We start from the raw sequence: 14,191 nt of genomic DNA on the forward strand, positions 1-14,191 counted from the left end.
GAAGAGGTTCTTTGAACCAAGAGAGCAATGAAACTACAAGCTAAGTATAACTTGAAAAACATCGAGAGTGGAGTAGAGTAAAGGGATAGTAGATTTGACACCAAAACAGGAGAGAGATTAAAATTTAGTCTGACCAGTTGTGAGCATGGATCTGAATAAAGGGATGGGGAGAATGGTCTAAAGTCATTCCTGCCTTCTTATAGTCTAACATAAAAGTTAGACAAATATACATATAGAAAGTTTTAGATTTTTTAAATGGACCCTTGACATATATAAAGTATTTGCTTTATTTATGTAGAAATATTTTTATGTCTACTAATGCACTGCTGTGGCATTATATATGGATCAGGCTCTTGCCTCTTTCCCGTTCCTGCTGGTAACCAGTACTCACTCAGTGAGAGTGTGCAACACTGAGGTGGTCTCTTCTTTGAGGGGCTGGGGCTGATATTCAATCGAGGGGAAACTGTGGGCTGTTGTGATTGGTGAGGTAACCAATTAGGAACCAGAAAAACAGATGTTACAAACATTTGGCCAAACAGAAAGAAGATTACAGACACAAAAGAATTATAAATATTTTAGAACTTAATTTCCTTTATGAGGGTGCTGTTTTGCAGTGGGATACTGTGCCATGGGCACTTGCGGTCCTCTGGTGCCTCACTCAATTAACCATTCTGCACATGACTGACTTGACAGTGAATATCAACAAGATTTTTGACCATTGGGGAATCACAGCTGAGTAGTTGTTCCTCCCTCCTAATCTAAGAACACAGGGTCCAATTGCTCATATATCAAGAGCTCCGTTTACTTATATTGTGTTTAGTGCTTTGGGAGAGGTGTATTTAAGTCGCAGGTTTTGTGGTGTGACCTGTGATCCAATGGTTAACAATATATTGTTTGTGCTTTTTCCCTAGGATCCTGATGTAATAAACACTTCTTTGCCAGTAGAATATGGGCCTCCAGCAGAAGAAGAAGGAAATGTTCCTATGCGCCCAGATGACCCTGATGGATTATCACCACTTTTAGTTTCACCAGCACAAGAAGCAGAGAAAGAAGATGCTTCTACTGACCCCTCCCCACCACCCCAGCGCCCAACCAGCCTCTGCCTTGGAGAACATCGGATCAAATTTGTTCCAAACGATACTGTCGTTGTACATACTGGAGGGCCAGCTGAGGAGGGGGCTCATGTCAACAAGACGTACTCACAAATGAACAACTCTTCTGCTTTACAACAAGGTAGGGGCTCCCAGAAAAAACCCACCAACCTCTGGAACCCTACGTATGGGTCATGGTTCACAGAAAAGCCCATTGTGCAAAACAACAGCACTTTGACTGACAACAGACCACCGGAAAGGGAAGACTCTGGTTTTCATGCCAGCGGCGGTTCTTCTACTACCATCCCAACATCCAGGCCACAGGCCTCTGCTGTTGTACTAGAACCTTCCTCACTCATCGCCAATACATTGGATGTGCCTCTATTCCGGCTGCAGCATTTCCCTTGTGGGAATGTGAGTTATGCATTCCAGCAGCAGCAGCAGCAGGGATTGTCTCCTGAAGCTACATCTGCTTGCGCTTCTTGTAAGGAAGATTACAACTCACATGTTAGTAAGGGCTTACCTGCCCAACAGGACCCACGTGTTCACCCTGTTGCCAATATTCCCACTTGGGACTCAGGACTCTCTCTAGCGGAGGATGTAAATGTTACTATACTGTAAATGAGAAAAATTAAAAGCTGGTTTTACTTAGGCAAGCGTTACACCAACCAAAAATAAAGCAGCAACAAGTACCATTTGGCTCACAGGATTAACGCAGGGTTTTTGTTTTAAGTTAAAATATAGTGAGAGCCGTATTTGAATAAGCTCCAGTGCAGCTAATGCATGTGAAGGTACCAAGCCTGTACACTAGCAATCTTGGGCTGAAGTTACAGGTACAAGAAGGCCACTGCAGCACGAACTGAGCTACTTTATAGTATTACAGTAACTTTTGAACTAAAATAGTATTTTTGAGTAAGAGTTCCACAACAGACAAAACCCGCTGCACAGAATTCTCTACTGGTATTAAATTTGCTAGGCCACATAGTGGTCTTTTAATTATCACTGTCCCTTTGCTCACCAGCACAACCCAGTATCTTCAGCATATAACAGTCTAAGGAGGGAGATGATGGGGTTTGAAAACTATGAGGGGAATCAGTGGGATCAAAAAGAAAGAACTTGCATTTATATAGCGCCTTGCACGATCTCAAGTTGTCCCAAAGTACTTCACAGCCAATGAAGTACTTTTGAAGTGTAGTCACTGTTGTAATGTAGGAAAATGTGAGAAGTTCTTCACGTGAAATCAAAGGGAGAGCAAGGAGGCTTAACACCCTCTAAATTATGCTGGGATCTCATTCCATCAGTGATCCCTGCTGCTGATCCTGCTCAAGTATGCGGCATCAGTGGATAGTCACCTAATCTGCATACGGCGAGGGGCACCCTCACATTACTAGGGGTGGATTTCGGGTGCCCACCTGACCCAGGATGTACACTATATGGTGTTAGGTGCCTGTTCTGGGAGGGTGTTCCCTCCCCCCCAAAGAAAGCAGTAAGCAACATCTCCTCAGCTCCTTTGTAAGCAGGTGCATGTAAGTTTAAAATAAAAGTTATTTTAATCTTCAGGGGTCCATGCCTCTTTTCTGACATAGACCCCTTCCCCCGCCCCCCAAGATGGTCCCTCATACACCAAGATGGAGGCCAGTACACCTCTTCTGACTGCGAATATTGGCCTTCTGCGAGGCCAAGGTTACGTGAACTCCCAATGTACGGAAGCCCCAGCCCCGGCCCCAATCCTGACCCTCTACACATCACTGGCCTGTAAGGGGCAGGTGGAGGCTCGGTCTCTTACAAGGCTGAGTGGGGTCTAAGACACTAGGCCAGTACCTGGTGTATCCAAATCCTGGTCTACTTTCTGGTCCTTCTGCTGCATTCTCACCAGACTTACAGTAGGAGTGTGCTGGAAAGGCCAACGATTTTCAGCCCCAGCATGTAGGAACAAGCAAAAGCCATTTGGTCACATCACGCTCACTGTGTTATCCAGACCCTCATTGAAGACCTTATTTGACCATTTATTCATCTTTTTCATACCCAAATCCATTTCCCTCTAGTTCCTGTTGAATTTGGAATTGTTCCAATTCCCTTTAAATTCTTCAACAAATAATGGTGTTTTCCACAAGTCAACAATTGTAAATGACATATTTATAAACTGAAGGAAGCCACAAGACAAAGTTAATGTAAGAGTAACTTCTTCAGACTTAGATTGTTAATAATTAGCCTACCATAAAGTGTACTGAATGTGATCTGGTTAAAGTTGGTTAAATCTTTTGAGCAGGCATAGAACCTTAGTTTTGACTAGATAATAATTTTGATACTTGTAATATATGAAAGGGTGACCGTGCCTAATACTGCTTTACATATCTTCATCCACATTTAAGTACTAAACCTTCATCATGAAGATTTCAGTTCTTCTGAACTCTTAATATTTCGTGCTGCGCAGGTGGTATTCGGATGTTAAAGTGATTAAATGTACAAATCCCATCATTGCTTTTTCTGAAGGGCTCCATGCTTCATTACTGAAAAATCTCATCCCTTTGAACTAGTGTTGACTCCATTTCAACTCACTTAGATCTTGGGGATAGCTACCCTGTACCATCATACATTGGAGACATGAAAATGATCTATCCATACGGGCAGTATTTTCCAGAGTAACACCATATTCCCTTAATACATTTTTGGTTTTACGTTTTGAGAATACAGAGTTTAGAAGTAATTTATTTCCAATATGTTCAGGTTTAAAAAGTTGTGGGTTGTTGCTTTGACATATATATCCAAACTGGAGATTTGTTAGGGCTGAATGGCCCTCCTTGTCACTGTATTGTTACTAAATCATTAATAAACACTGGCCTCAATTTTAACTTGCCAGCGGCAAGGACACCCACCCCAGGCCAGCAGGGCCCCTCTTTAAATATGCAGATCAGGCTCCAATGATGTTATTGGGGCCCGATTTTAAACCAAGGCCTGAGTGAGGGAGCACTGGTGGTTTCCCCACCAAGCAGCCAGGGCCATAAGAGACCCATTGAGGTAAGTTTTTAAATTTTTTTTATAGTTACCTTGAGGGCTAGAAGGAGCAGCATCATGGACTCCTCCAATGTACTGACCTTGTGCCGGTGACCATTACCACTCGTCCCCCCGCAACGGCCTCCTACTGCCCAAATTCCCGCCAGGCATTGATTCTTGCTAGGTTCAGGTGGGAGTCCAATCTTGCACATGTAAATGAGGTCCAGGAGATAAAGGGGGTAATTTTAACCCCCAAGAACAGGTGGGTTGGGAGCGAGTGAGAGGTCAAAATAACAGCTTTCTGGAGCAGGACCGCATCCCGGCTCAACTCGTCCACTTCTGAATTTAACACAGGCAGGTTTGTCTGCGTGTGGACAGCAGACACCAGGAAGTCCCGCCCCCACTTAAAGCCTGTGGGCTAATACTTAAAGGGTCAATGAAATACTTGAGGTACTTAATTCTTTGTGCATTGGAAAACTTAAATGAATTTAACCCTGCCTGTTTGGGTTTCCCATCACTTCTGATTCACATCAGGTGAAAGTAAACAGGAAGGGCCAGATCCATGCGGTGAGTGCCTTTATTGCACTGCTTGTGGGCCCTAAGGAGCAGGCGTGCATCTTCCAGGCCCAATAAGCTCAGCTGGCCGACGGGACCCCCGTGATTGGCCAGTACACCTCTTCTGACTGCGAATATTGGCCTTCAAGGTTGCGGGAACTCCCAATGTACGGAAGCCCCAGCCCCGGCCCCAATCCTGACCCTCTACACATCACTGGCCTGTAAGGGGCAGGTGGAGGCTCGGTCTCTTACAAGGCTGAGTGGGGTCTAAGACACTAGGCCGGTACCTGGTCTACTTTCTGGTCCTTCTGCTGCATTCTCACCAGACTTACAGTAGGAGTGTGCTGGAAAGGCCAATGATTTTCAGCCCCAGCATGTAGGAATAAGCAAAAGCCATTTGGTCACATCACGCTCACTGTGTTATCCAGACCCTCATTGAAGACCTTATTTGACCATTTATTCATCTTTTTCATACCCAAATCCATTTCCCTCTAGTTCCTGCTGAATTTGGAATTGTTCCAATTCCCTTTAAATTCTTCAACAAATAACGGTGTTTTCCACAAGTCAACAATTGTAAATGACATATTTATAAACTGAAGGAAGCCACAAGACAAAGTTAATGTAAGAGTAACTTCTTCAGACTTAGATTGTTAATAATTAGCCTACCATAAAGTGCACTGAATGTGATCTGGTTAAAGTTGGTTAAATCTTTTGAGCAGGCATAGAACCTTAGTTTTGACTAGATAATAATTTTGATACTTGTAATATATGAAAGGGTGACCGTGCGTTTAACACAGGCAGGTTTGTCTGCGTGTGGACAGCAGACACCAGGAAGTCCCGCCCCCACTTAAAGCCTGTGGGCTGATACTTAAAGGGTCAATGAAATACTTGAGGTACTTAATTCTTTGTGCACTGGAAAACTTAAATGAATTTAACCCTGCCTGTTTGGGTTTCCCATCATTTCTGATTCACATCAGGTGAAAGTAAACAGGAAGGGCCAGATCCATGCGGTGAGTGCCTTTATTGCACTGCTTGTGGGCCATAAGGAGCAGGCGTGCATCTTCCAGACCCAATAAGCTCAGCTGACCGATGGGACCCCCGTGATTGGCCGCTCCTCCCCCCACCCCCACCCCCCCAATGGTGGCCCTCCTACCCATCTCTGACTCTTCACCCCGCCTCCAGCGACCTCGGATCTCCAAGTCCCAGCTCTCCGATCTCCTCCCCGGCCCATGATTTCTCCTCCCCGGCCCATGCGTTCTCCTCCCTCCCTCCGATCCTTGGCTGCGGCCTGCTACCGCAGGCCTTCCTGCCTGACAACCAGCCAGCCTGTCAATCAGGGCGCGAAGCCCGAAAGTAATATTTGTTCGTGACCCGCCAACTTACCTTCTGGGTTTCACACCCGGAAATCTTCCACCCACACCCCCTCGGTCCCTTCCCATCTTGAGGTTAAAATTCTGCCCAAAATCTCTCCAGGCCTCAGCTTGGAAGCCTGTCGCTCGCCATTGTCCCCCCACCTTTCACACGAACCTCCCCTGCCCTGAGTTCAAATTGAGGCCACTATTTCTGGAGTGAGTTAATGAATTCTATGGGGAAATAAAAAATGAACAGGAAAAGAATATTAGGTCTTACAAGCCAGTGCCCTTTTCATAGATCAACCTCACTATTTTACCATATCCCTCAATGCCTTTTCTCAAGAAATACATCAGTGTGTTGAACCTATTGTACTGTCTGCTTCAGTGCTGTGCCCTTATACCATCCCATAACTCTGGTTAAAAAAGTTCCATTTTAGCCTATCTACTTACCCTTACTTCCTTATGTTTAACTTGAAATAGAACATTAGACCAGAGGATTGTAAGCTTGTATCCCAGTATCAACTGACATTTGGATTTTTTTTTTGTTTCGGTAGTGGGGTGATGGTGGTATATTGAATGGGAATGTATTTCCCAAACTATATATACTGGTTATTACTTCTTCAGTAACTGTTCTGATTTTATGGAAACATTTGTCTACATATCATTGCATTCCATAAGTAATTCATTGTGTGAAGCACTTTGAGATGTTTCGATGCTCCATAAATGCAAATATTTCTTTCCTTAATTGAAGAAAAATCCTGTGTAAAGTCCTGTGAGACAGTATTCAGGTCAGGCTTCTTCACTCATCTCATCAGTTCAAAAAAAGGATTGTTATTTGAGGGTCTGAACTTTCAGCTTCCTCAGAAAGACCCAATCTGTTAGTAACTAGGAAGCCAGCTTTTGACTTGCCAAAAGAACAAAATGCAACTGACCGAAAGAGATCAACAGATCTACAAAGTTAATGTTCCACATTGGGTACGAGATCTGCAAGGTGTAGAGAGCTACCACTCTCACAGAAGGTACTGAAATCGCAAAATAATATAAATGTTCATTATGTCTGTTTCCACACTGGTCAGAAACTTCTTGTCATGGTGAAACTGGCTTCTTAGTGGTTGGTCACCAAGCCGGAATACTCGCTAACTTAGAACATGACGATGTCGATGTGTGACCTTTCTGCATTAGGGGTTACCAGTTGCAACTCTTCTCTGGTGACCAGTTGGCATTATAAAGTTACAATTAGGTGCATGGCCCTATGATTGTTTTACACTGAGCATAGTTAGCAGTTACAATGAATAGTTTTTGAAGTCATGTATTTTAAAGGAGCTGGATGTTAAAATTAAAATCAATAAAACCTAGAAATTGCAATGTTAGTGTAAGAATGTTTAATGCATTTGTATGACATTTATTTATCAACTATTTTAACAGAAGTAATAGCCTATTTATTTTAAATAGGTTGACATCATGGGTAAAATAGTGGGCAGAAGTATGTCACAGGATGCTAACTTTGCAAACAGTAATTTCTCGGCTTAAAACTTCAATAATTTGATCTTCAGATTCTGACTGCTGAAAACATACAAATTAATTTTTTTGACCAAATGTGTGTTCATTTTAGCAAACCCACATTTGGGAATCAGAACTTTGAGTAGCAGTTACCCCATCTGGTATAACACTGCATGAATGTATTTTTATTTATATATACATATATTTAAATATTATGACATAAAATTGTTGATAAATAATTCCTTCAGTTCTTAACAATTTATGGCATGTAGTTACTTCGAGGTGCTGAGGTAAATGAAAATGTACCTGCTGAAGATAAAAGAATTTTCTTGCCATAACATTAACAGTGTTACTGAGCCAGAGTTGTTACAATTTGCATCAGGGTGTGGGAAGTCGGTCGACTGTTGATGTACCTAATAACAGGTCAGTGTAAATACATTAGGTGAATCGGCATCTGAAAAAGGAAAACAACTTAATGTCTTGTGTGCGATCCTTCATCATGAAGGGTTACACCTGAAATATTAGTGTGTCCTTCTCTTGCGCAAGATAGGTTGAATGATCTCATTCTTCCAGAGAACAACTCTAGCATCGTCCCATTATAGCATCTAACTCTTTCTTAGAGTCCAATATCTAAAGCCTCGACCATGCTTTCTGATCTATCTACTGTGGACTTCTAGCATATTATGTTTCATTTCAGATGGCTCTGGCTGCAGCCCATCTGTAAACCAGGCATGATCTCATTAAATGGCGGAGCAGGCTCGAGGGGGCAAATGGCCTACTCCTGCTCCTATCTCTTATGGTCTTATGGTCTAACTAATATACAAATAATCTCCAAAACACCCTGTGAATTTCGATCCTTTTCAAAGGTGGTTGGACTATATTTATCTCCATGTTAAATAGTAAATTGTACGGAGACTTTCCCGCTTAGTCTATATTTTAAATGCAATAACCATCTCTCCCCGAACAGTATTCACTGCCAGCATTGTTAATAAAAGAAATTCCCCAAACATTCAAAATAGTTTTTTACTTAGATGCAAAGTTCAAACTCTAAAATATGACTGAAAGTGTCTACCACCACTTTGGTGAATCATTTGCAGGTTTTTCAGCATTTTCAGTGAGAGATTTTAAATTGTATTTGAATGTGCTTAAGTTGAATGTCTTTTAACTGTGCTTGCAAATATGGAAATGCAATGTTATTTCAATTGTTACCCACATCAGGACCAACCTTGGCTTTGGGTCAGGGTTTAATAATCACTAGTACATGTACACTATCAATTACTGATTACATGTTGATGTTTTCAATGACAAAATCGCCTTTTTTTAGTGCTTCCTGCAAGGTCCTATGGAACTACAGAGAAAACAGACTAAGTCATTTCACTTTAAATAGTGCGGAGCTTCTACTGTTCACTTTGCATCATATATGTACATAAAACAGCAGGTTACTAGACATTCCAAGCACAAGTGAGTAACCATCCTGATTGTTATCCAGTGACCGTGGCTGGAAAATGCATGTGTGAACATCAGCTGAGAAAAGGAGTGGGCTCATATCTTCCATGGTTGAATGGTCTTCTGATTCTCACTGTTTAAACTCACACATGAAGAGTAGCCACATAGGTTATTTATTTAGACCTTCATTTATTTAATCTCCTGAGATCACAAGATAGTTACAGATGAGGATGGCCTTTAACCAATTAGTGCAGCCACTTAGAATCGGGCTTATCTGTAATCATGGTTGAATAGTCTCCATGTTTCTCCTTGACCCCAATAGTCAAGAAAACTCTACAATATTTGTCTCCAATTACAGCACCATTATTCAAGATAGTTGCTATCAATAGTTATATTTCCATGATCTAAGCACCACAGAAACCACCATGTCCCATGGAGTGTGTGCACTACATGATGAAAAGGAATAGATTATCATGGTAATGCTGCAAATCTGTGCTGCAGCCAGAGAGCCTCGCCTACTGGCAGCACAAATCAGAAATTTGGGCACACATGAAGAAAAGCCTAGAGAACAAATAGCTTACATATATGTAGCTATTAAAAATCAAATCAGTGCAAATAAGACCATAAAAGGAGCTACTTCATCACTAGAGTGTAGTTCCCCATTGAACAGATATAAGAACCTTAGTTTGGACTAGATTTCGTGTTGTTTCCCCATAAACTGAAGATAAACTGTACTAAGTGAGGCTGATAATAACTGCCATTTTATATGTTCACCTTACTGTGAAATAAAGCAGCTTCTTGATTGATATCAGGTCTTGCCTTGCCAAGTATTTGCTTGGTGCGCCTTTGGATAGAATAAAGAAACAGTTATGTGCAAGGCACAAATATCCAGTCCAGATCACAAGGGGATACTATCGTTTCGTCCCTGGTTTATACTAGTGTGCAGGATAGTGTGAATAAACGTCCTTAACAGTAAGATCCACTGACCACTTACATGAGTTACTGGCGCCACCAAACCTGAGAAGATATCTACAGCAGACCCAATCTTGTAACAATCCCATTATTGGCCCACTCGTAACCACTATTTTTATAAAATTTGTTTTAAATAAATGCCAATTGCATTTTATATAAAAAAATACAAATAGAAAATGCTGGAAACACACGTCAAATCATTCAGCATCTGCAAAGAGAAAAGATAAACCTTCATCAGAAATGACAAAGGCTGCACACGAAAAGCATTAACCAATCTTTGTTCTTTTCTGACACTGATGGACTGGCTGTACATTTCCAGAATTTTCTGTTCTTCAGTTTTGCAGCATTTGCAGTTTTTATTTTTACCTTATTTTATACAAAATTAATTTTAAAATGTAACGATAAACAAATTCCAAATGTATTACTGTACAGCACTGTCATCGAGTGAAGATCTTCTGGTCGTAATTTTGACTTTGTGCGACGGTGTAAAACGGGTGATAGCAAATCGGCAGCCCTTTTTACATCTCTCCTGATTTTTATTTCCATTGACTTCAATGGCAGGCTCCCCCGGGCAAGGGGATGTTGGGGAAGAGAGGTGTTTATTCTTTGCTGTTTAATCACTGCTGGGTTTTTTCAGTGCTCGAGTAACTTTAGCAGGAGAGATGTGAGGATGTGAGCTGTGGACTCTTCACAGTCATTGTCAGTGTTACTTTATGTTTGGCTATCAGGCAATGAACATTTGCAAGCCAGGATTGATGCCACTAGTTTCCTTTTTACAGTATATTGCTGCCGTGGCCTGCATATTGACTAATTCAAATTGTCCACTGAGGGTAGCTGAGCTCCAAGGCAACACTGGAATTCAAACTCGTGTTATTCATTCCTAATAAATCTCCAGTTTCCTTATCTATGGAATGACAGTAGGGTACTACCTACCAAAATATTTCACAATAGGAAAATCAAATGCAAATCCACCTCTGGAATGCGGACTTTCGAAGTATGCAGCCTGAAATACAAAATAGACAAAACTTATGGGGAAAAAATTGGACCCTCTCGGAAATGTAGTTGATGTTGTAAAATACGAAGGCTATAAAAGGACATGATTTGATTTAATATTATTGTATTGAACCATCACTGAATAGTGCATACCACCAGTGCTTAAGGAACTTTTCTTCTACATTTTTCTGTGTCAATCAGATCTTGCTTGCAAGGGAAATTTAATCATCTTTCTGACTTAGGCACTTGTGGGTGGGTAGAATTGGTCTTGGGCAATTGCAAATTGCCAGCCCATTTTACACCCCGGTCAAAAAGAAAATCTGGCGGGGTGTAATACGAGCTACTGGTTTAGGATTGCCCGTTTCATGCTGCTGCCCAAGTCCATTTTTACCCCCTTGATTTCCCATGGTCACGAGGTAGAACAAAATCAAATACATTCTTCAGAAAAGCATTTATGAGGAAGGGACTTGGTCAATTAAATTCAAGTAGGTTGTAGAAAAGCAAGCTTACAAAGATTCAGATACATATTTACCAGATGGTCAATTATATTTCAAAAATAGCCTTTCCCTTTCACTGTAATAGGACAGAAACAAAAGACAATGGCCATATGAAAAGTTGAAGATGATGCGAGGCAAAGGAAAGGACTGAGAATTCAGTGAAAAGTGCAGGCAAAGCATTAGAACACCTTGTTTGGCAACGCTAGTCAGGGCTGATATCCTGTCACAGGGCCAACCCTGCAATGCAGAAATCAGACCTTCAAGCTGGTGATGTGAGAGCTGTTTTGTGCTATACATTTGTTACAATTGAACTGTGACAGGCCCTGGTTCCTTTCCCTTAGGTTCCAAGGTCACAGAAAAAAAGCTTTCATCCGACAACTGCAAAGGCAGTTACAACAATGCACTAAACTGCCCAACAATCAAACCTTTCACATTTCCTACATTATAAGTTGGAAATGAAGTACAATGGTGGCCATTTGTTGAAGACAGTGACCAACTAACAAATGATTTACAATTTTCTCATAAAATGCAACTTCTTGATTATTTGGCAAATTTTTCTTTTCTTCAGATATGCTTTAATGCTTGAAACTATAGTGTATGTACCAAATTATACTTGACCACATATCTGTGAATAAAATCTTTAAATCCTTGCAGATATACTCGCTGTTACTGAGAATCAATAGCAGTTGGAGAGTCAGGTGCCAGATTTTTTAAAGGTCACTCTCTACTATGATGCATTTGTTAGGGTGGCAACTTGTAATGGGAAGTGACTGGTTTAGCTGTTCAACTGTGACACTAACAGAATGATCACAAATGAATCTGGTCTGTCACTAGGCAATATGAACTTGCAGTAAAAATAAGTATCATCCTCAAAATTCAGTCATAATAAAATTTTGCTTTATCGTAACAAATTAAATAGATCTAATCATCTGGCAAATAGTCCAATCCCACAACTTGTGTAAGTTGAATACAAACGTACATTTACAGAGCACCCTATCACATCCACAGGACATCCCAAACACTTTCCAACTAATGGATTGCTTTTTGAAGTAAATTTGCTATTGTCTTTTGGCAGCCAATTTGGACAGCACAAGGTGACAGAAACAAATGACCAGTTTTTGATGGTGTTGGTTGAGGGTAGTATGTCAGTCGGAACACCTGGAGAACTCCCTTTTCTCAGTTTTGAATAGTGCTATGGGATCGTTTATGCCCACCTGAGCTACCAGATAGGGTTTAATGTCTCTTCCAAAAGATGGCATTTCCAAAAATGCAGCACACCTCTGTACTGCATTGAAGTATTAGACTAGATTTTGTGCTTAAGTCTGTAATGAGGCATAAACCTACAGGAAGTTAAATGGGCCATGTAGTGCCCGTTTTTCAGGCACTACACGACCCCCTAAGAACCCAAAATGACATGCAGGAAGCGTGCCGCCTGCCATATTGGATAAAAACAAACAAGAGGCGTCCTGTCCCACGTCTGAAGCAGGCATTAGCCCTTTGCATATGCAAATAACGGGCTTAACCCCTGCTTCAGGTCCTCACTCCAACATTGGTTTACGCTGGCTGCCTCAGTGAAAACCAAGCCTAAACATCACATACACAAAAAAAAGGTAAGTTCTTACCGCAATCACCATCCCGATTGCCGCCATTCCTGGTCCCGAGATCCCTGACTTCCAGGCTTTGGCCCCGATCTCTGATGTCCCTCCCCACTAACCCCAACCTCCAGGCCTACCCCGCCACCCCCCACCCGATCCCTCCCGCCACCACCACCACCCCTCACCCCCCACCCCGGCTCTGACCTCCCCACGATCATTCCTTCCCGAGGCCCCCGATCGCTCCCCGGCCCCCGCATTCCAACTCCTGAAGACACAATCACTTACTGTACTTGCAGCACCTACCTTGTGCTGCCTCCTCCTGCAGCGCCATCTTCGTTGTAATGAGGTCCGAGGCTCAATATCCGGGGCTCCTCGGTCATCACTATTTGTCCAAAAGTGGATGCTCCTGAATTTTGCCCACACAATTTTTTGACTGAGTGATGAAAATCCAGCAATTGAGCCAAACTGATACTATAGGAAAGGGAGATTTTATTTTTATAGTGTGGTGAGGATTATTCTCAAAAGTTATTATGCATGCTACATCCTTATTTCTTTTGATTGTACCCTTTCCCTATCCCCCAACTTCTTGGTGCCCCTCTGCCATGTATCATTATCTGCTTGACCAGGTGGTCAACTGTTCTCAAGTCTCTATCAAAGTTGCCCTGCAACTGCTGCTAGTGCTACCATGGGCAGTTTTCACCAAGTCTTTTTCCCTCAGCGTGGGCCACAGCCTCACCCCATACTTTCCATCTCCCTCAGAACACCATTATCAAAATCGGTAACTTTCTCAACAAGACATCAACTCGCATCTTACCCATAGAGCAGTCCAAAGTGTTGTGTGCATTTTGCTCTATTTTACTCTTTTTTTCTCATCAGTATTTGAAATTACAGCTGTACAGAGCTCTGGTTAAACCCCATCTGGAGTACTGCATTCAATTCTGGGCACTGCACCTCAGGAAGGATATATTGGCCATGGAAGGGGGTGCAGCACAGATTCACCAGAATGATACCAGGAGCTAAAATGCTTAAATTACGAGGACAGGTTGCATAGTCTAGGCTTGTATTCCTATGAATACAGAAGAAAAAGGAGTGATCTAATTGAAGTGTTTTAAGATGATTAAAGGATTTGATAAGGTAGAGAGAAACTATTTCCTCTGGTGGGCAATTCCAGAACAAGAGGACACAACCTTAAAATT

General features: G+C 41.9%; 1 protein-coding gene across 1 annotated transcript in view; it reads left to right on the forward strand.

Moving 5' to 3' along the window:
• The window catches only part of LOC137324450 (ALK tyrosine kinase receptor-like), a 693,114-nt gene extending 691,402 nt beyond the window's left edge, over positions 1-1,712 (forward strand). Inside the window, exon 29 of the mRNA XM_067988728.1 lies at positions 912-1,712. Within this exon, the coding sequence (XP_067844829.1) occupies positions 912-1,712 (801 nt within the window). The remainder of the gene's footprint in view (positions 1-911) is intronic.
• The last annotated feature ends 12,479 nt before the right edge of the window (positions 1,713-14,191 follow it).

This window comes from Heptranchias perlo, chromosome 8 (assembly GCF_035084215.1).
Source record: "Heptranchias perlo isolate sHepPer1 chromosome 8, sHepPer1.hap1, whole genome shotgun sequence".
NCBI lineage: Eukaryota > Metazoa > Chordata > Chondrichthyes > Hexanchiformes > Hexanchidae > Heptranchias > Heptranchias perlo.